This window comes from Mastomys coucha, unplaced genomic scaffold, assembly GCF_008632895.1.
Source record: "Mastomys coucha isolate ucsf_1 unplaced genomic scaffold, UCSF_Mcou_1 pScaffold22, whole genome shotgun sequence".
NCBI classification, from domain to species: Eukaryota; Metazoa; Chordata; class Mammalia; order Rodentia; family Muridae; genus Mastomys; species Mastomys coucha.
This window is the reverse complement of record NW_022196905.1, coordinates 231,088,812-231,107,868: the sequence shown is the minus strand read 5'-3', so window position 1 is coordinate 231,107,868 and position 19,057 is coordinate 231,088,812. Positions and strand designations below refer to the sequence as shown.

General features: G+C 47.8%; 1 protein-coding gene across 2 annotated transcripts; it reads right to left on the bottom strand.

The window, feature by feature from the left end:
- Positions 1–12,999: 12,999 nt before the first annotated feature.
- Positions 13,000–18,759, bottom strand: Irx6 (iroquois homeobox 6). 2 transcript variants are annotated; one of them, XM_031340856.1, is made up of 6 exons: positions 17,975–18,759; positions 16,763–17,011; positions 16,021–16,130; positions 15,555–15,862; positions 14,220–14,825; positions 13,000–13,447 (listed from the first exon to the last, which is right to left on the bottom strand). In XM_031340856.1, exons 1-6 carry the CDS (start codon positions 18,017–18,019, stop codon positions 13,440–13,442), a joined length of 1,326 nt encoding a protein of 441 aa, XP_031196716.1. In that variant the 5' UTR covers positions 18,020–18,759; the 3' UTR covers positions 13,000–13,439. The 2 variants fall into 2 exon arrangements, with proteins under 2 accessions (XP_031196716.1, XP_031196717.1); XM_031340857.1 differs by having other exon boundaries at positions 13,000–13,444.
- Positions 18,760–19,057: the final 298 nt, after the last annotated feature.

The following is a 19,057-nucleotide window of genomic DNA, read 5'->3' as shown; positions in this document are numbered from 1 at the left end:
GGAGGCTGGTCGCCTAGGTGATTGTAGATCCTATCAAGTTGACAGTATCAACCATCACATATATGTTTAAATATTTAAACACTTTTAAGTAAAAATCTATATAAGTGAAATCAGTCTGCTATTAATACTTTTTCCAGATGATTTCTGCTCCTGAGGCCCCTCCTTCCGTTTTGTTTCTATGCATTCACTGGACTCAACTTCTTAACATTTATGTAGGGCTTCTGTAGCATGTAGGGTTCCTGCCTTAGTTAGGGTTTTACCACTGTGAACAGACACCGTGACCAAGGCAACTCTTATAAAAACAACATTTAATTGGGGCTGGCTTAAAGGTTCAGAGGTGCAGTTCATTATCAGCAAGGCAGGAGCATGGCAGCATCCAGGCAGGCAGGGTGCAGGAGGAGCTGAGAGTTCTACATGTTCATCTGAAGGCTGCTAGCAGAATGCTGACTCCCAGGCAGCCAGGATGAGGGTCTTAAGGACCATACCTACGGTGACACACCTACTCCCACAGGGCCACACTTTCTAATAGTGTCACTCCCTGGGCTGAGCATCTACAACCCATAGCAGTTCCCTTCCCTGTGAAGCCTGTATAAGGGTTCACATTAAAGATTTGAAAGCAATAAAACCACAAAGATGACTAAGTGAAGGGCAATATGAGCCAGATTGTATTGCTCCCTTGTCCCGGGAGGGCTGTGAGTGACAGAGTCTCTGGGGAAAAGAAACCCTGCAAACCCTCAGTGAGAAGATCCAGGCAAAGGTAGGCGAAAATTAGCCCTTTCTGAAAATTTCTCTGCCCATTTGCATTTAGCAATGATGAATGAAGGGATGACAGAAAATTGTTAGTGTCCCCCTGATGTTCAAAAATTAACAAGAACACAGCGTCTGTCAGAGAGGTGAGGCCCAGGGTCACTGTAGGAAGTGAGCTCTCATGACCATCCTTGCTGTGGGCCCATCTGCTTGCTCCACTGAACCCTAAGAGAAAAGCTACTGCTTTTTGAAAGGAAAGCTGAGCCGGTGCTGCATGGGGGCCCTGAGTATAGGAGCCAGCAAATCTGCAAATGAGCCCACCTGTGTTTGGAGTGCATCTTTGAGAAATGTTTATTAGAAAGACACACCTCTGAGCTCTCTCGTTAAGGAGCTGATGAAAACTCAGGGTGCCCTCTTCCAGAACACTAAGTGTGTATGATGCATAGTTCTGCAGACTAGTAAGAAGTTCAAAAGTTTCCTTAAATCAGTGTGGATGTCCAAGAAACCCTTCTTGTTTTCTTGTATTCTCATTTGGGAATTATTCTAACATGTCTTCAGGCTATTCCAGCATTTGGCCGTGTAGAGGAAGGGGTCCACAGCTGGGAAGTCTGACAGCACAGTCATTACATTCCTGAAGGATTGCAGTGTCCAAAGTATTGAACTCCATACAATGGCTACCTCCTATCAGCTGCTTAGTAGGAAAGACTCAGCAGTACTACCAGCCATCTATAATTGTTCACACTTTCATATACAGTCACACACACACACACACACACACACACACACACACACACACACACAGAAAGAGAGAGAGAGACAGAGACAGAGACAGGGAGAAAATAGAGAGAAAGAGAGACAGAGACAAAAGAAACACGTGCAGAGATACTTTTATATGCTTTTATTATAAAGCATGGTCCCATGGAAAATCTGGAAAGATAGAAACACATAAACAAGAACTAAATTAAAATTAAAATGTAATACCATTTCCCAGGATAACCACCATTCCCATTTTATTATGTGACCCTGGCACCCACCTCTATCGACATGAATACTGATATAAAGTTTTCTTTTAACACTGATTAGAAAGAGATATGGCCAAGTGTACCCCCAAATACTCATGCTTGAAGTTTCTAAACCTACATCAATTCTGAATGATCTTTATAGCAATTTAAATAGCTTGTTTGTTTGTTTGTTTGAAGACAAACAAGAGGGGTAACTGGAGTTCACTTTATGTCAAGAAATAATCATGGAGTCACCAAAGCAAGGCATCTTGAACTCTGGAATAGGAGTTAAGGCTCTTCCCACTCAGCTGTCTCGGACTCTCTGCGCCGCTCTTGCCTCAGCCCTTCCTCTCTGTTCCTTCTCTGGCTTCCTGTCTCCCTCTTCATTCATTTGTTCTTCCTGCAGGGATTTTGGGGGATGTGCCTTGAGCTGGTCATGAAAATAGTCATAATGATATGTCATTTTACCAGAGTTATTTAAGAAAGCAATTCTACTTAGAGAATAACATGCAAAAATGACTGTTATTGTTTTTTGACAACAGTGACATTTACTTCAATTTTTGCACAGGAGACACAGTGGGCAGACAGGGCTCTATGTACCCGGGTCTCCTTCCTCTCCCTCTTTCTTTCCTCAGGTGTCACTTTCCAGTATTGATATCCATCTGCAAGCACTAATTTCTCTCCTTTGTAACTTACATCTCCAGAAAGATCCATGCACATAGCCATCTCCCCTGACACTCAGTATTCTGTGGACTGTCATATCGGTGAATGAGGCCATTCTCTCTGGATTTATGGATTGGAAAAGACATTTCATAAAAGATGATTAATGATAATTAACATTTTAACTCCAGGCCATTTAATGGCACCCAACAGAAAGGTCAAGTGTCATATGTCAGATGTCATAATTGTGGGATGGGGCTGTAGAGTAGCTGAGAACTGGTTGAGATTGGTGCAGGGACAGCTCCTACCTGGTGCTGAGGCTGCTTCCATTTCCTACAGGCAATGCCAGCTGTATCCCAGATAAGAGGTGCGTAGGCTTCACATTGAGGGTATGCTTTCTATTGTGTGAAAATGCAGCAACAGTGCCCCCGTTGTTTCTGTGCCCCATGTGTTGTGCACTGGATCAAGTTCCTAAATGTCCTCCATTAAGGGATGTAAATCCTGCAAGTTTCCAAACATGTTTACTCTACAGCCTGGCAGCTCTGAGCTGGTGAACCACTTTCTCTAAGTGACATCTGTCTTCACGTCCTCATTTCATGCTCTTGATCCAGTCTGGGTTCCTCTCCACTTCTCTCCCATGTATCTCTTTCCCTTGTTCTTGGTTGGTGAAAGTCTCTTGATCAACCTTTGGTAGTACTCATTCATCTGAGAGCCTTGCTTGCAACTCTGTCCCAGCTTCAGCGATGCCAGCCTAAATCAGCACTAGAGAGGAAAGGCTGGATTATTCCTGGAAGGATCCACAAGTTGAATAGTCAAGTATTACATAGATAGGGCCATCGCAGCCATTCATTGAGCGGAGTACAGGGTCCCCAGTGAAGGAGTTAGAGAAAGGACTGAAGGGTTTGCAGCCCCTTAGGACGAACAACAATATGAACTAACTAGTACCCTCAGAGCTCCCAGGGTCTCAACCACCAACTAAGGACTATACATGGAGGGTTCTGATTGTTCAGGCAGCATGAGTATAGTAGAGGATTGCAAAGTTGATCATCAATGGGAGGAGAGGCCCTTGGCCCTGTGAAGGTTCTGTGCCCCAGTGTAGGGAAATGCCAGGGCCAATAAATGGGAGAGGGTGGGGTGGCAAGCAGGGGGAGGGGGAGGCAACAGGAGTTTGTTCTAGTTGTTTTTTGTTTGTTTGTTTGTTTGTTTGTTTGTTTGTTTTTGGAGGGGAAACTGGGAAAGGAGAAATCATATGCCATGTAAATAAAGAAAATGTCTAATAAAAAAGGAATTACATAAAATGGTCAATTCGCAATACCAGCTCTGGCCCATGGGAGGAGACAGCATGAGTTAGAGAAGAGCCATACTGAAAACGAAGACAATGCTAGTGTGAAAGAAGAAGAGGCCTCCTCCCGGGTTGTGAGGTCAGCCCATGCCCAGATTCCAGCATCAAGTGAATGGCCCATTAGAGGTAGAGTTGAGACCATACTGTATGGGATAGACAAGGCCATATCAGGGGAAGGACATGAATGACATCAGTGGCTGCATGTCACCTCTCCAGGGAGCCCAACCTAACCTGGGAAAGTTAGTAGCTGATTGTGTCAATTCTGAGCTGAATACATACTACTGACTAACATCTAGTTTTATTCAACTTTACCTTGGAAGAAAAGGGATCTCAAATAGTATTTGAGGGTCCCTTGTGGCTCAAGGGATGTGAGAGGAGAGGCAGAAAAATTATAAAACCCAGGTGTGGTAGGTGACTTCAAGGGATCATCATTTATAGACACAGTAAGGCAGATACTGCATGAACTCCTGAGACTATGGCAGCATGCACAAGACCTGCATAGACTCAAGCCAGACATAATCCCAGCACAGAAGGGAGAAGTGGAGAATTTCTTACCCCATCCAAGAAACAGTTCTTAACTGATATATGCTGGGAGAAGAAAAATCAGATTTCTTCAATGGAGTGACATTAGAATGTCACCTTACACTCCAGGGAAGGCCCTGTGCTCAGGAGTAGTCAGCCAGCAGTGGAGCTCATGGGTGGTGTGTGTGTGTGTGTGTGTGTGTGTGTGTGTGTGTGTGTGTCTGTCTGTCTGTATGTCTGTCTGTCTGTTTAGTTTTCTGTTTTGAGCAAGAGAGAGAGAGAAAGAGAGAAAGAGAAAGAGAGAGAGAACATGAAATGGGGCAGATAGGAGGTAGGGAGAGAGTCTGGAAAAAAAGAAAGACTGAAATTATCAAAGAATCAACAAAGCATTAGTAAGAGATAAAGAAAGAAATAGAGGGAGAAAGACAGAAAGAGAGAGAATGAGAGAAAGACAAAAAGAGAGAGAAAGAAAGAGAACAAGAGAAAAACAGACAGGAAGAAAGAAAAGAAGGAAGGAGGGAAGGAATGAAGGAAGAAAGCAAGCTAGTTGATTGATCGAGGGCCGAGGGACTTGCTCCCCAACACCTAGAACTACATGGTTATGAGGCAAGAACAGGAACCACCTTGGTGTGTGTCCTCGTCCACTTGCTTGTGATTATCGGAGTATGTTAGGGTGAGCTGGCTCTGACTGGTGATTGCACATAAATAGGAAGATGCCATGAGACATGTCCAAACACCCTGGAAACATTTAAAGATGCGAAAGTGAGCGCCCTTTATAAAACACTGAGTCAAGGCAGCACACACATTTGTACATGGCCTAAAACTTGAAAGTGAAAGTGTCCTGGGCTGGTAAGCTCCGAAATTCACACAGAGCCCACAAGAAACAGGGCTCCGGGGATGCCTGGGAAACAATGGGAAGCAAAAGTGTGTGCCCCACCTTAGACCAAGAAACAGTCTCCATGTGCAGTGGCATTCTGACCTTGCATGGCACAGCCAATGTCAATAGCTGTTGTCCCTCGTAGCAGCTGCCTGCTTGCTACTTAGAGATTCTCTTTACGCACTTAAAAGGCATCATTAGCACCAAACGGCCATTAAAACCGGCCTGCTGTTCTGAACGATTTTCTTAAGCAAATGCAGAGGAAGCGTGTTGAGGGCTGAAGTCATTAGCTGTGACCACAGAAGGACTGACCGTGGGCAGTTGGCGCCATTAATCTCACGAAGGGGAAATGGGAGGGATTCATAAAACCAGCTTGGTGAGGTCTCTCCCTAAATGGACACCCGAGTGAATGACCCCATGTCTTTGCTCTAGGTGAGAGGAACACGTTTGGCTGAGACACCCACTTGGCATAATGGAGTTGTATGGATGCAACAGAGATTCCAGATGTTGGCAGGGACAGCTGGAGTCTAGGAGTCGGGAGAGCTGTCAAACCTGCTCTCTGCTTGAATATTGACTACAGGCCACACAGTCTCAGTACTTTACATGTTAGTTGTTTAATCCTCACAGCAGTCCCGTGAGGCAGGTATTGTTATTATTCCCATTCCAGAGGTGAAGACATTGAGGTCCAGAGAGGTCAGGTGGTTTGCCTAAGGTTGCACAGCAATGATAGAACTAAATGTCAAACCCAAGTTCTCTGGTCTGAAAAGCTGTGCTTTTGGGACAAAGGGATAGTTAAGTTAGGAAAGTGCTTACTATGAAAACATGAGGACCTGAGTCCTGACATAGTGTCCATGTCAAAAACCAAAGGCAGGGTGGAGGGTAGTATGCAGTGCTGGGAAGCAGAGACAAGTGGACTTCAGGGCTCCAGCCAGCCTAGCCTACCTGGTGAGCTCCAGGTCTCAATGAGAGATACTATCTCAAAAACTAAGGTGGATGGCTCTTGAAGAACGCCCCCCAAGGTTGCCCTTTGACCTTTGTATAGGTGTACTGTGTATGCCACACTCTGCCTTACTAAAAAGGATGACTTTGGGGTGAACTTGGTTTGATCCCTAACTTTCCTCACCTTTATTTCCTTTTCTTTACAATTCCATGGATTTTAACCCAGGGTCTTGAGCATGCAAGGGAAGTACCCCACCCCTGAGCCACACCCGAGTCTCTGTAGCCTGTTTTAGCATTAGCACTCTGTTCTGTCCTGGTTGTTGCATCTTGGACAAAGGACTTATTTAAGAACCTGCTTCCTCACTCATGGAGTGGAGGGTTTTCCTGAACTCATGCGATGCTTGAATGCACATCCTTGATCTCGGGTGCCACACCGAGGGGACACACCCAGTGCTAGCCATACCAAGCCATCAATGGGACTATATGGCTGAGGAAGGTTCCAACAACTAGAATCTGTGTGCCAGGGCTAGCTGAGTCATGGCGTTTCTTCTATGCTTTTCATGATGGGTTCTGAGTTAAGGACTGAATATTTGTTAGCATCAGCACATCCAAAGCCTGTGGCAATGCATGGGCAGGTCCACAGACCTGTTGTCAGGGCAATAGCCACCATATTCCCAGAATCCATTGGGCTCACCTCCCACCTTTACCTGTGGCCACTACGTCACAACCCATATATATATATATATATATATATATATATATATATATATATATATGGAACATTCCTCCATATTTCTCTCTTTCCTTCCTCTCTTTCTGCGCTACTGTCCCCCTCTCTCCCTCCCTCTTACACATGGAACTGCTTGGGCCTAGTGTGGTATGTTCTGACACAACTTACCATTCTAACACATCAATATTTGTGTTCCCTCGGTGTACCTGTTGAACCTCCCCTATGACTGTATTTAGTGACAAAACCTATGAAGAGACGACAAGGGCTAAATGACATCATAAGGGACTGATCTGATAAAGCTTTGTTCCTGTCAGAAGAGCAAAGAGAGCCAGGTCACTTCTTTATAGGATCATAATGACGAGCAATAGTTGCAAGCCAATCTGGTCCCTTGATTTTCAGACTTTCCGGATTCAAGAGTTGTGAGAAAAATGAACTTCTGTTGTCCAAAGCACAATATGCTGGCTCGCTGCATGGGAGATCTAAGTCCGAAAAGGCATTCAAATCTCAACTTTCAGATCCCTGTGGGAATCATCATCCTATCTGGCTGGGGGTAAGTGGCAACTTCTGTTTGCTTCCCGGAGTCCATATGCAGTTCTGTTGGCTCACTCTTCTTTCCAATGGCCCTGCTTACAGGATCTCTGGAAACAGAGGATATCTAGCCCTCTGTTCATCACCAAACAATACACAATGGAATTAGAGCGGCTCTGTCTGCAGATGTGGGAGCATTATGCAGCTGGCAACAAACCTGACCACGTGATTAAGCCTGTTGAAGTCACTGAGTCAGCCTGAATGAAGACTGCGCACAGGAGAATTGCCCCTATACCTGAGCCTCAACCTTCTGGGGGAAAGGGAACTAGATAACGTGCTTTGTGCTTATCTGTATAGTACTGTGTTGCAAGTGGGTGATCTATAATGATAATAGAATAGCACAGCCAGACTTACTTCCTGCATGATAGGGAGAAACAAGAAATAAGAAACTGCTACTTCATGAGGAATCTCTGTAGAATTTTGCAGCAAACAGGTGGTGCACAGGTTTGGAAGGTCTGCTCTCCCTTGGTCTTCCATGGGATGCATAATGTGGAGGGAGATAGAGCTTAACCAGCCATTTTGTGATTCTGTGCATTGGTCAAGTCTTCTGATCCTCTATTGTTTTCTTTATATTTCTTTCTAACAGCTGGTTAGAGCAAGAGAGCAAGCTCCTTGCCCCTCTTATAAAGCCGCAAATGCCACCTCGGTACCTTGCCCACCTCTTCTAACACTAAGGACTTTCACAGGCTTCCAAATAACACCCTTGACTTAAGGGACTCCACTTTCAAGTATCCTTTTCAGATTTGTTTATTTGTCTGTTTACATGTATATGTGAGGGTATATGAATGTCGGTGCATGGCGAAGGGTGCTTGATCATAGAGGTCACAAGAGGGTGCTAGGCACCCTCCTCTGACACTCTCCACCTCTTCTTTTGAGGCAAGATATTTCCCTGAACCAGGTTCCCAGGCTTTCTCTGCCAGACTGAGAGCCAGCAAACCTCAGTGATCTCCCTGCCTCTGCCCTTTCAGAGCTCAGGTTGCAGGCATGCACTGAACAGCCAGACTTGTCATTTGTAAGCTGGGATCTAAACTCTTGTCCCCATGATTGCACAGCAAGTGCCCTTAATTGTTAAACCATCTCTCCACCCCCAGGGAATCAGTTGTTAGTAGATAAACTTTTGGGGATACATTCATATCACAGCATTACTCTACAATAATACAAATTAATTCACTAAAGTATAAACTGATGATATGGGCTGGGTATGACTAAACATTACATGGAGTGACATTTATGCTTGATTTTTGACTAAGTGAGCAATGGTGTGGGGTATACTTATGGAAACCATGTGGGATCTCAATACAGCATATGATGTGTAAGGATCAGGCCAAGGAGTCTGTCATATACAGCACCTCAAATATTCATTATGTCTTTCTCTTGGACCTTTCAAAGTCTACCTCACTAGCTAGTTTGAAACATAAAATTAATTAATGTTAAGCATGGTTATCCTGTTGTGCAATAGACTGTAAAAATTAGGGTCAGTACTTCCTCCCCGCCTTACGCTCCCAGAAATAAGACTCAGACTCAAATATATATTTACAATATATTGGCCATATAGCTAGGATTTCTTCTTACTAGATCACAATGAAAGTTATCCCATTTATTTTAATCTACATTCTGTCCTGTGGTTGATTACCTATGCTCAGGTATCATGTACCCCAGGCACATCTCCTATGCCTGGCTCTATCCCAGAGTTCTCTCTGCCTCCCAGATGTCCCAACCTTCTATTCTACCCTTTCCTATAGGCCATAGGTTTTTTAATTGATAGGTGGTGCCTCTATACAATAGACCATGAGAAACTGCTCCTCCTAGCCAAGTGCACCCCAGTTTCTTTAGCCATCTCCTCTCTATCTCCTACTCCTTCCACCTTTCCCAGGCTCTGTAAAATATGATTCTGTGTCCTACTTCTAACCTTTCAGATTTGAGAGAGATCCTGGAGGATCAAAATCAGTCTTTTGCTGTCTATATAATTTAACTTTCAAAGAACAGAAGGATGCTGCTAGAATGGTCCTCTATTCCATCACCAGGAGATACCTAGTGGGCTTCACTACCTATTCTGACCACTAAGGGCAGCACAGTCAACGTGCAAGAGGGATGCATGGAACGTAGTAGAAAATATTAATCACCAAAAGTTCTGGGAATAAATCAAGTAGTCAGGCAAAAGGCAATTTGGTCCAAGAAGAAAGAACATGTTAGTATTGGGGTGTAAATGAGGATCAGAAAACAGCTGGTGTTAGCCTGCCCTTCACCTCATGTTGGCAAAGGATTCACTCTAGGCTAACAGCATGTGTCCTACATCTTGATGTTGAGCTTAGAGTCTGGCCAGTAGAGTTTCAGCCACCAGGACTCGGGTTAGAAATCCCCCCGACCTTTTGGAATCTGTTAAATGGGCACATATCCTAGTCCACTGCACCCAGTGTGAATCTCCAGTTACAAGCTGATTTTGACCTACTCTGACCAGCAGTGTCTGAGGCAGCAGGTTCCAGGGAAGTATAAGCAGTGGGATAAACAAAGGATGCTCGCTCTCAGGATGTAGTGTGGTCCAGGGTGAACCAGAAGCCCTTTCCCACTGAACATTCCTGAGGAGAAAGGAGGGCAACCTCTCCCAGGGCACAAAATAATAGGTTCGTGAACTCTATAAAAGCCATGTTCTTGATAATTGAATAAATGAAATATAAAATGATAGAATACATTAACGGGAGAGCTCTATCTTACTAAGAGTGTGACTTCTTTACCTAGTGTCTGGATGCCTGACCTAGAGCTACCTAACCTTCATCAGCCCATCCCTTACTCATTAGATCAGCATGCTGCGAAACAGAACATTGCTCCTTCATATATATATATACACATGTGTATATATATATACATATATATATACACATACACATATATGTATATATACATACATATATATACATATGTATATATGTATATATGTGTGTGTGTTCTCATATGTATGTGTATGTATATCAATTCACACATTTAAAGAATGTGGTAAGATTGTGTTTCTGTCCAACCTTAAATACACATTGCTAAAGCCTAACTCCCGATATGATGTCACTGAAAGTGATGGGGTACTGAAATTAGCGCCCCCTCAACTCCTGAACCAATTAGAGATCTCACAAAACAAAACAAAACAAAACAAAAAGACTCCCAGATAAGTCTTCAACCATGCAAAGTATGGGCTAGAAACCTGAAAAGCAGGTCCTGCTCGTGGTTTGGGCCTGAACTCTAGGCCTTCAGAACCAGGAGAAATAGATCTCTACTGTGTACCTGTCCCCCAGCCCAGAGTGCTCTGTCACAGCATTCAAATAAACTAAGACACCAGACACTAAACCTGGCACACGATAAGGGATCCAGATGTTTGGTGACTGCTAGCAAGGTGACATAATTTCAGGTTATGTAAACGCAGAGTCAACTATGCATTCACAGCTTATATAGTGATATCTGGCACACAAGGGAACAACACATGGAAAAGATCCTGACTTCATACTCAGCTTCCACAATGCTCTCCAGGCTAACCCCTGACTCGGCACCCAGGAAAAACAGAGGAACATTTTAGCCACCCATGGACTTTGGAGTCGTGGGATGGACAAGTCCTCTGAAGAACTTTGAACGACGGCCATCTGTCTGTGGATACCAGCAGGCTCCAGTGCCCCCGCCTCCACCATTACATTTAATCAAAAGTGTATTCAAAGTATGATTCTGGGAGATTATAGTGGAGATTTGCGGGAGGCGCTCAGTGTAGGCAGAGGTAGTGGGAACAGATTGCTGCTGGGGGCCTGAGGCTGGGATAATCGCTGGCTCAGACGTGCCATTCTCAGGCCTTGGGGTCACCATTAGCTGTGGAGGAGACATTGAGCATCAGAAGGAGGCCTAGCAAATCTCATCGCAGCCTGGCCCCTTTCCTAGCATTCACTATACCTAGATGGAGATAAAGACCCACTCCGTTCTTGGATTTAGCAGGCTCTCATCCGCAGCAGTTTGGGCTCCCTAATGCTGACTCGGCCCCTCCACCCTCCTCTAAAGGACTAGATCCAACAAGAAGTGTTAGAAACCTCCCCGCAGCCTCCTGGGGAGGGGTGGAGTGTCTACCTGGACTAAGGAGGGGGTATGGTGGAGAGTGCCTTGAAAGAAACCTTCAGCTAATGCTCTTTATTACAAGCGTTAATCCTGCAAAGCCGACTGGAAATAATGTTTATCTTTTCGCAGTTTAATTTTCTGGACCCTAAGCCTCAGGTCAGAGAGGGCGACTGCAAAGTCCCTGGGGAAGCTTGGGGGTGGGGTGGCGGGTGGGATGGGACCAGCTGTTGCCTAAGAACCAAATGGTAGAGAGGTTTCCTCGAAGAGATGAAGTGGGAACCAGAAGAGAGCTTTGGACTGGAGCAGAAAGCTAGGATCAACCAAAGCACGGGTCTGTGATCTTCTGATCTTCTGACTCTCTCCTTGGGCTTCAGTTTCCTCATCTGAGGAGGCTCGTGGGTTTTTTCTTTTCAATTTTTAAATTTTATTATTATTATTATTATTATTATTATTATTATTATTATTATTATTATTATTATTATTTCTTTTGAGGCAGGGTTTCTCTGTATAGCCCCAGCATCCTGGAACTCCCTCTGTAGACCAGGTTGGCCCTGAACTCACAGAGGTCAGCCTGCCTCTGCTTCTTGATGATGAGATTAAAGGTTGTGTGCTACCACTTGCCCCATTCTGAAGGTGTTTTGTTTTGTTCTGTTTTGTTTTGTTTTTATCTTTCCCTTAATGTCCTCTCAATTTTGCCTCTGCAGCTTCTAAAACCTTTAAAATCGCCTAGAGGAGGATGTTTTCTTTCCACCACCTGGGTGTCAACCAACAGGGCCTCCTTGATGAGTGGTCTAGCCTTGGAGACTGCCTGCAGAGAGACTTTCTCAAATTCACAGCAACTCTCCTTGCTAATCACCATGACTTCCCAGACTTCCTCCAGGCCTCTGCCTAGGTAGGAAGGTGTTTGCTCATTGCTGAAGTTGAATTTTCTAAAGCTGAGACCCAGGCCCAGGCAGCCTCATCCTGCATTCTAGGGCATCCTCAAACCTCTCACCCTACTCCCACTTGGACCGACTCACAAAGGCACAAGGGGCCAACGCCCTGCCCTGATGCTCAGCTCCCACTGGTTGGCCTATACTGGAAAGGACTAGCACTTAAGAATAAGTAGAAGAGATATGCCCTCTGTGGTCTCTCCTCCCCTCCCCCCCCATCAAACTGCCTACTTCATTGTTGGGGGTCAGGGAAGCAGTGGTCTAAGGGACTGTCAGATTTCTTTTTATGGCTATCTGGCACACAAGTTCACAGTCTCAGTACCACCAGGGAACAAACATTGCTCCTCAGCAAGTACTCTGATGTCACTCTGCTGTTCCGCTGCTGGCTTGTTCAGTTTGAGGGTCACTGTGTCCTGGGCACTGTGGATGGCTTCCTCAGTTTCTCTCTCTGTGATTCACAGAGCTGAGTTCTGCAGCCCAAGATCCTGTCCCCAGAATCCTTCATGGCAGTTCCAAGAGCCCCACTCCAGCTGTACCAGACCTCTCCCAGGGCCCCTGGCATTGATAGGCTACACACCTTGGCTTCAGCTAAGTTATTTTTGAAGGTATAAGCCTGGGAAGGGGAAGAGGAAGGGGAAGGAGACACAGATGATCCTTGGAGACCATTTCAGCAAGAAAGTTACACAGTGAATGGGCTGGGCAGGGGTGGGTGAGCAGGAGGAGATGCTGTTCAGGACCTCCATCCAGAGGAGGAAGAGAGACTTGGTAAAAAGTACCCTGTGAGCATGCACAGGGCTTTCTCCCAAGGTCTCCCGCCATCTTCCCTCCAAGAATGATTAGGTGTGTGTCTACCTGACCAGCCCCAGCCCTGCGTGCAAGGACAGCTGCTAGGATGGTCCTGTGTGTTTGTCTTAGGCAAAGTGAGAGCTCCCAGTCCCTGCCAAGGCCTGGAAGCTTCTTAATATGAAGGTGAATCCAGAAGCAGCCACTTCCAACTCTTCTGCAAACCGCAGCCACTGCACTAACCTGCTGAGAGAGGAACGTTTGATTAAAACCCGAAGGCCACTTGGCCATCATTTCTAGCAAATCAGAGGTCAGTTTGTGTCCCAGCCCAAGAGAAGCCAAGGTCAAGAGGCAATTTGCTTGTCGGAGGTAATGCTTAGACCAGTTACGTGTAAATTCACATAACGATGGAACCCAGTTTTCTAAGCCAAGAGCTAATCCTGAGAGAAATTACTAAGAAGACCAGAATGTGACTAGTGATTGCTGGAGGCTGTCTAGTGCTTAGGGAATGTCCCTTTGTAGAGGGAAAGTTTCCTTTTGCCAAGCCCTCTTCAGAGGAAGTGGGTATTAAATGTCTTGCCATGCTGGGGGGGGTTAAACCTTTGGGAGTATCCTCAGGGACAGACTGGTCCTTGGCTTCCAGGTTGTAAAATGCAGAGTATATCTGTGCTGCCCAGCTCTTTTAGTGAGCCAGTAGGAGCGGTGCACTGACCACTGGTCCACAGGATGCATGGTCCACTCCCTGAGACAGCTCCCAAAGCCAGAGAAATTGTACCAGCCAAGCCGAGGCCAACTAGCATTACAAAAGGGCAGACAGGCAGGGGACAAGGGGAAGAGAACCGCTTGCCTGGTGTAACTTACAGGACAGTTGCACAGAGCTAGACTGTCCATCTTTTCAAAGACTACGTGATTCTAGGGAAATTGAGGATGTTGTGGACAGTCTCCTGCTAGATCTGGGGAAGATGATGGGTGAGTATCTTTTGGACAAGCACTCTCAGCGCCACTGGGGTCCTACTACCTTCTGCTCCAGATGGGTACTGGAACCGCACTTCAGGCTCTCTCCGCCTCGGGTAAGGTGCACAGTTCAGTGGCAGCCCCTGCAGGGCGAACGTGGAGTTTCCAAAAGCTTTGACTGCAGGAGAATCCTCTTCGCCTCCGTAGTCTCTGGGGACCAGGAGTCGCCTGATGGAACTGGGCTGTCTGGGGATCATGTGGCACTCTGGACTTTGTGCCCTGGGCGGAGTTGGGGGAGCACCTTCGACAGCGCTGGCTGCCGCAGTGTGAGCTAAGGACCAAATGCGGGGTTTGTGGCCGCTTGGGTAGTGCACGATCATCGTGGGGCCACTTGGCTCTGCGGTAATGAAGTCAGCTTCCCCTGATTGCGGGGCCTCAGTAAAGGAGAAACGGGGTAACCCCAGGCCGCACTCTCTGCTCTCCAAACATCCCTCCTGAGCAGAGGTGCAGGAAGCAGGCAGGGGCTGCGCGCTCTTCTGAAAATCCGCCAGCCTGCGTGCTGCTGAGAGCACTGCCTCCGTCTCTTCTGCTTCCTCCTCTTCCTCCTCTTCCTCCAGGTCTTCCAGGTCACTCAGCCTCAGCCCCCGGGCTTCCTGGCTGGTAGTACCGTCTGTAGGAAATCAAGAGCGAGTGAGAAAAGCCTAGCACCCTAGGGAAACTCGCGGCAGGGTCCTACCCAGAGAAGCTTTTAGCAAGATGCGCTCGGCACTTCAACATTCTCTCGCCATTCTGTCGCTCTCTCTAGCTCCAAGGCTGTCTGCCTGCCCCAAGGGAAGAACTACCCACACTGCCTCGCCCCCCCCATCCCCACCCCCGGCTCTCAGATCTCCTGGAGGCCGCTAAGGCAAGGAAAGGCTACTTTGCACTGCCGGAGTCTCTCAGTTATAAAAATAGAGGAGGGACAGTTTTCTTTCAACTTCAGCATCCACGAGTGACTGGTGTCATGGTATTTAATCCAGCAAACATTTATATGTGCAGAGCATCATTTCCACATGAAACATCTAGGAATTACAGCAGTGAAGCAAACGTCTTTCAGGGGAGATGACCTTCTAGAAGGGTAGGCAGGGAGAAAGTGCAGAATAGGGGAAATGAGCAAAACTGAACCCGAAGGGACTTGAGATCTTAGGGGGGAAGGGGTCTTTCTGAGAAGAAGTTGGAGCTGGAGCTACCCCATTTCTCTGTGAGGCACTGGTGCAAAGACCTTCGGGTTTGCACTGCAACCCAGGGAAAGGGGAGGTGGAGCATCTTTTTTAAAAATCTGTAGCAGCACAGGTGGCTTTGGATCCAATGTTTCATGTCTTAAGGAAGCCCACCCGGTGGGCTGGTGACTTGTCTGTACCTTTGGTGTCACCATTCAGGCATCCCAGAGAATCTTCTCCTCCACTGTCCGCTTTCCTCTCCTCCCCACCCTTGTTCTTGGGAGCCCAGGTCATCTTGTTCTCCTTCTTGAGGCGCCGGCGCGCGTTGGCGAACCAGGTGGACACCTGGGTGAGGGTCATTTTGGTAATGATGGCCAACATGATCTTCTCGCCCTTGGTGGGGTACGGGTTCTTGCGGTGCTCGTGGAGCCAGGCCTTCAGTGCGCTAGTGCTCTCTCTTGTGGCGTTCTTCCTGCGGCCAGCACTGCTCAATTCCACTCCACCATACCTGTGGGCAAACAGGGGCTCAGATTCCAGGCAGGGAACCAGAGGCTTGGCCAGCAGAAAGCTCAGGGGCCAGCAAATGTAGTTCTGCTTTCTCCCTTTCATCCACAGGAATGAGGGATGGCCAAAGGAAGCCAGCCACCATTCTCCCCAGTTTCTCACCTGTCATATTGATACTGCCCCAGAGTTGTCTCATAGGGATAGTAGGCCCCTGGCTGGGTCAGGCTGGGGGTAAAGCTTCCTGTAGCATCCTTAAACTCATACTGAGGATTCTGGTGGGAGAGGAAAAGAGGATTCAGGATGACAAAAGAGAAGCATACAGGTACCCACATGGGACCAACACCCCAGCACCACCCCTTGTATTGGCTACACAATGTTGGGCATAGCTTTTTAATTTCTATGCCTCAGTTTCTCCCTTACTAAGATTGAGGCAAGGAAGTCATTCATGCTGGCAGAGTACTTGGTAAAATCCTAGGAACAGAATAAGCAGTGACTGAGTATCCACTACTACAATGGCTACAGCTTCTGGGCTTCTCATCACATATAGCCCTCCCCAGCATCATCATGGGAGAAATATCCCTGACTCTTGGCATGCTTGTGACTTGGGTAAATTACTTGAACACCTCTGCGCCTCAACTACCCACCTGCAAGTCAAGAATAATGTTGATTTGCCTACCTTAAAGAATTATTAGAAGTACAGATGTTTTCTAAGCAATGTGGTGTTCTACAAACTGTAAAGTGCTGTGAACTGGAATTTGTCCTTATTCACTATGTGCTATTTCTTAGCATTGTCTGTCTCATTTAGTTTGCTCCCAGACAAGGTCGTAGTAGAGCTCGTCTGTGCTGATTGTCTATACCCCCAAGCCCCAATGTTCACCGAACAGTCCCAGGCCCCATTTCTCACCAGTGCACCACACAGTGTGGGTGGCTCTGGGCCATAGGTCAGGTACCCAGGGTAACTCTGGGTAGCTGTATAGGGTGCTCCATAGATGCCCAAGGCAGCGCCCAACTCTGGCCGAGCACTACCCAGCAGCCGACTGTCATAGGGTGTACAGCAAAGAGTAGAGGCAGAGGTGGAGCCTGAGGCCACATCTGACACCGACCGAGGGGCTGGTTCGCAGCATGTGGCACTGGAACTTGCAGACACCAGAAACTACAAGAACAGGAAAGGAGTCAGTCTTTAAAAGTTTAAAATCTAGATGTTCCATTGACTGGCTTCAGCCAGAGGAGATTATGCAAGGATGCTGCTGCCTGATGCTTTCATCCATCCCTTCATTTTAGTAACCAAATGCCACCAGGTGCAGAATCCCTCTGCTGAGCACTGGCATGGGGATTTCTTGATGGCAATTTACCCAAATTGCTTCTATAGATGTCCCCGGGACATTGCTAAGGCTCCGCATTCCCAGGGATCTTCTGGAAATAAGACCAAATCTTCATCCGCCCCCCCCCCCCATGGGATTCTACAGAGGCAGAGTTAAAAGTTACCCTTCAAGACCATCACCAACATGTCATTTCTGTCCCCAGTGTACTAAAAGGGAATCAACCCACTATCAGAGTACACTGGTCCAAGATCCCACAGCAGGTCAAAGGTCGACCTGACACTGAGTCCCAAGGGGGAAATATGATATATAGGTAGATAGATACATAGATAGATAGATAGATCACTATTTTGGAGAAAATGGAGAACAGTGATGGGCATCCTCAGAATTCTCTAAGTGAACACCACTGCATAATGCCCTGGTTTGGAAACTGGAGGGAAGCTGAAGTAGAGCTTAGAAAAGAGTGGGATCTGAGCAGAGGTCAACAAATGAGCAGTGCGGAGCCAACCTTCTGGCCTGGAGCGCTTTTGTTTTCTCCTGAGAGTACCCTGGCCACCTCAAGAACAAGGGTAACCCTCAGATCCCACCCACCTGGCTCAGAGAGCGCGTTTCAGATGGCACTCCGAGAGTGAAAACTCTCAGACTGGTATCAGGATGTCAGCGGGTGCTGTGGAACATTTCCAGGTCCATGCTCTTTCTGACTTCCCTTGGGCCAAGGAGGAGGGGAAGCTCGGGGATCACTGGGCATCTCTCTAGCCAGCCTCTGCCACCCCCACCTCAAATTAGGCTCTACTCACCTGGGATGCGCCACCGTACGGGTGTCCAAAGGGCGGGAAGGCCATAGCAGGGCGTCTTCAGGGACTTGATTCCCTCTTTCCTTTCGAGTCCCTTGCTCAGCTTGGTGATACGATGACTCCAGCAGCAAGGCGTCTGGTTTGCTTACAGCGCTGCAGGAGCTGGCCGCCAGTTCGTTGGCCGGTGGGGAGAGTCTGAAGGTAGAGTCAAAGGCAGAGGGACTGCCGAGTCCTGTGATTGGTAAGGCACCCCTACGGCCTGTGGGTTCCAGGAGGCAGAGGGGCCCATGGATCAGCAGAATTAGGAAGAAGGAGCAGGGTGCCAAAGGCGCGCAGTGGCAAGGTGAGGTACAGCGTGGCGTCGGGCTGTGAGGTTCCCGAGGTGTCCCAGTCCAAGGTGGCCAGAGGCTCAATGTGACGTCACGGTAATCCCGGGCCACCAGAGGGGACCGCGGGCCCCGGGGCCCCGGGCCACCGAGTGTGCCAAGGGCAGCCAGCCCGTGTACACGCTCGCACTCTCGGATACACTCTTTCTTGTTCCGCGAGGTTTGTGCAACGGGCGAGAAACGTCAAAGACCCTGACCCTCTGCTCGCCGCTAGATCCTACCCTCTTTCGCCCGCAGCTGACGCGCGCGCGCACACACACAGACCCTCTCCAAATTCCCCGGGAGAAGTGGAAAATAAGCCTTTCTGCGAGCCGCGCGGGCCCAGGGTGCAGCGTGCTCGCCTCCTCCCCTGCGGCCCCGGAGGAGGCAAGAGGCAAGCGGGGCGGCGAGGGAGGAGAGAATACAAAAGAAGAGCCCAGAGGAAAGTGGGGGAGTCAGAGAAGGGGGGAGAAAAAGGAGGGAGAGGAGAGCTGAGGAGACTGATGGCGGGGATGGGGGTGGGGGAGTGGGGTGGGCGAGGGCTGGGCGGAGGCAGAGCCAGAGCAGGTGGAAGAGAGCAGCGGCTCGTGGGACCAGCCTCCAACTGCAACCCATCTCCACCTCTCCGCTGCACCAAAGTTTGTTGGTCCCTCTGGCCCGGGAGCTCTTAGGGTTGGACCAGCTCCAGCAGCTTTGATCAAGCCCCCTGGGCCGCCCATCT

Coding starts and splice junctions, on each gene's coding strand:
- Irx6 (XM_031340856.1), bottom strand. CDS start 18,019: ATGGCCTTCCCGCCCTTTGGACACCCGTACGGTGGCGCATCCCAG. Junction 17,012..17,974: donor CGTACGGTGGCGCATCCCAG/GTGAGTAGAGCC, acceptor CTGTTCTTGTAG/TTTCTGGTGTCTGCAAGTTC. Junction 15,863..16,020: donor GGGCAGTATCAATATGACAG/GTGAGAAACTGG, acceptor GTTTGCCCACAG/GTATGGTGGAGTGGAATTGA.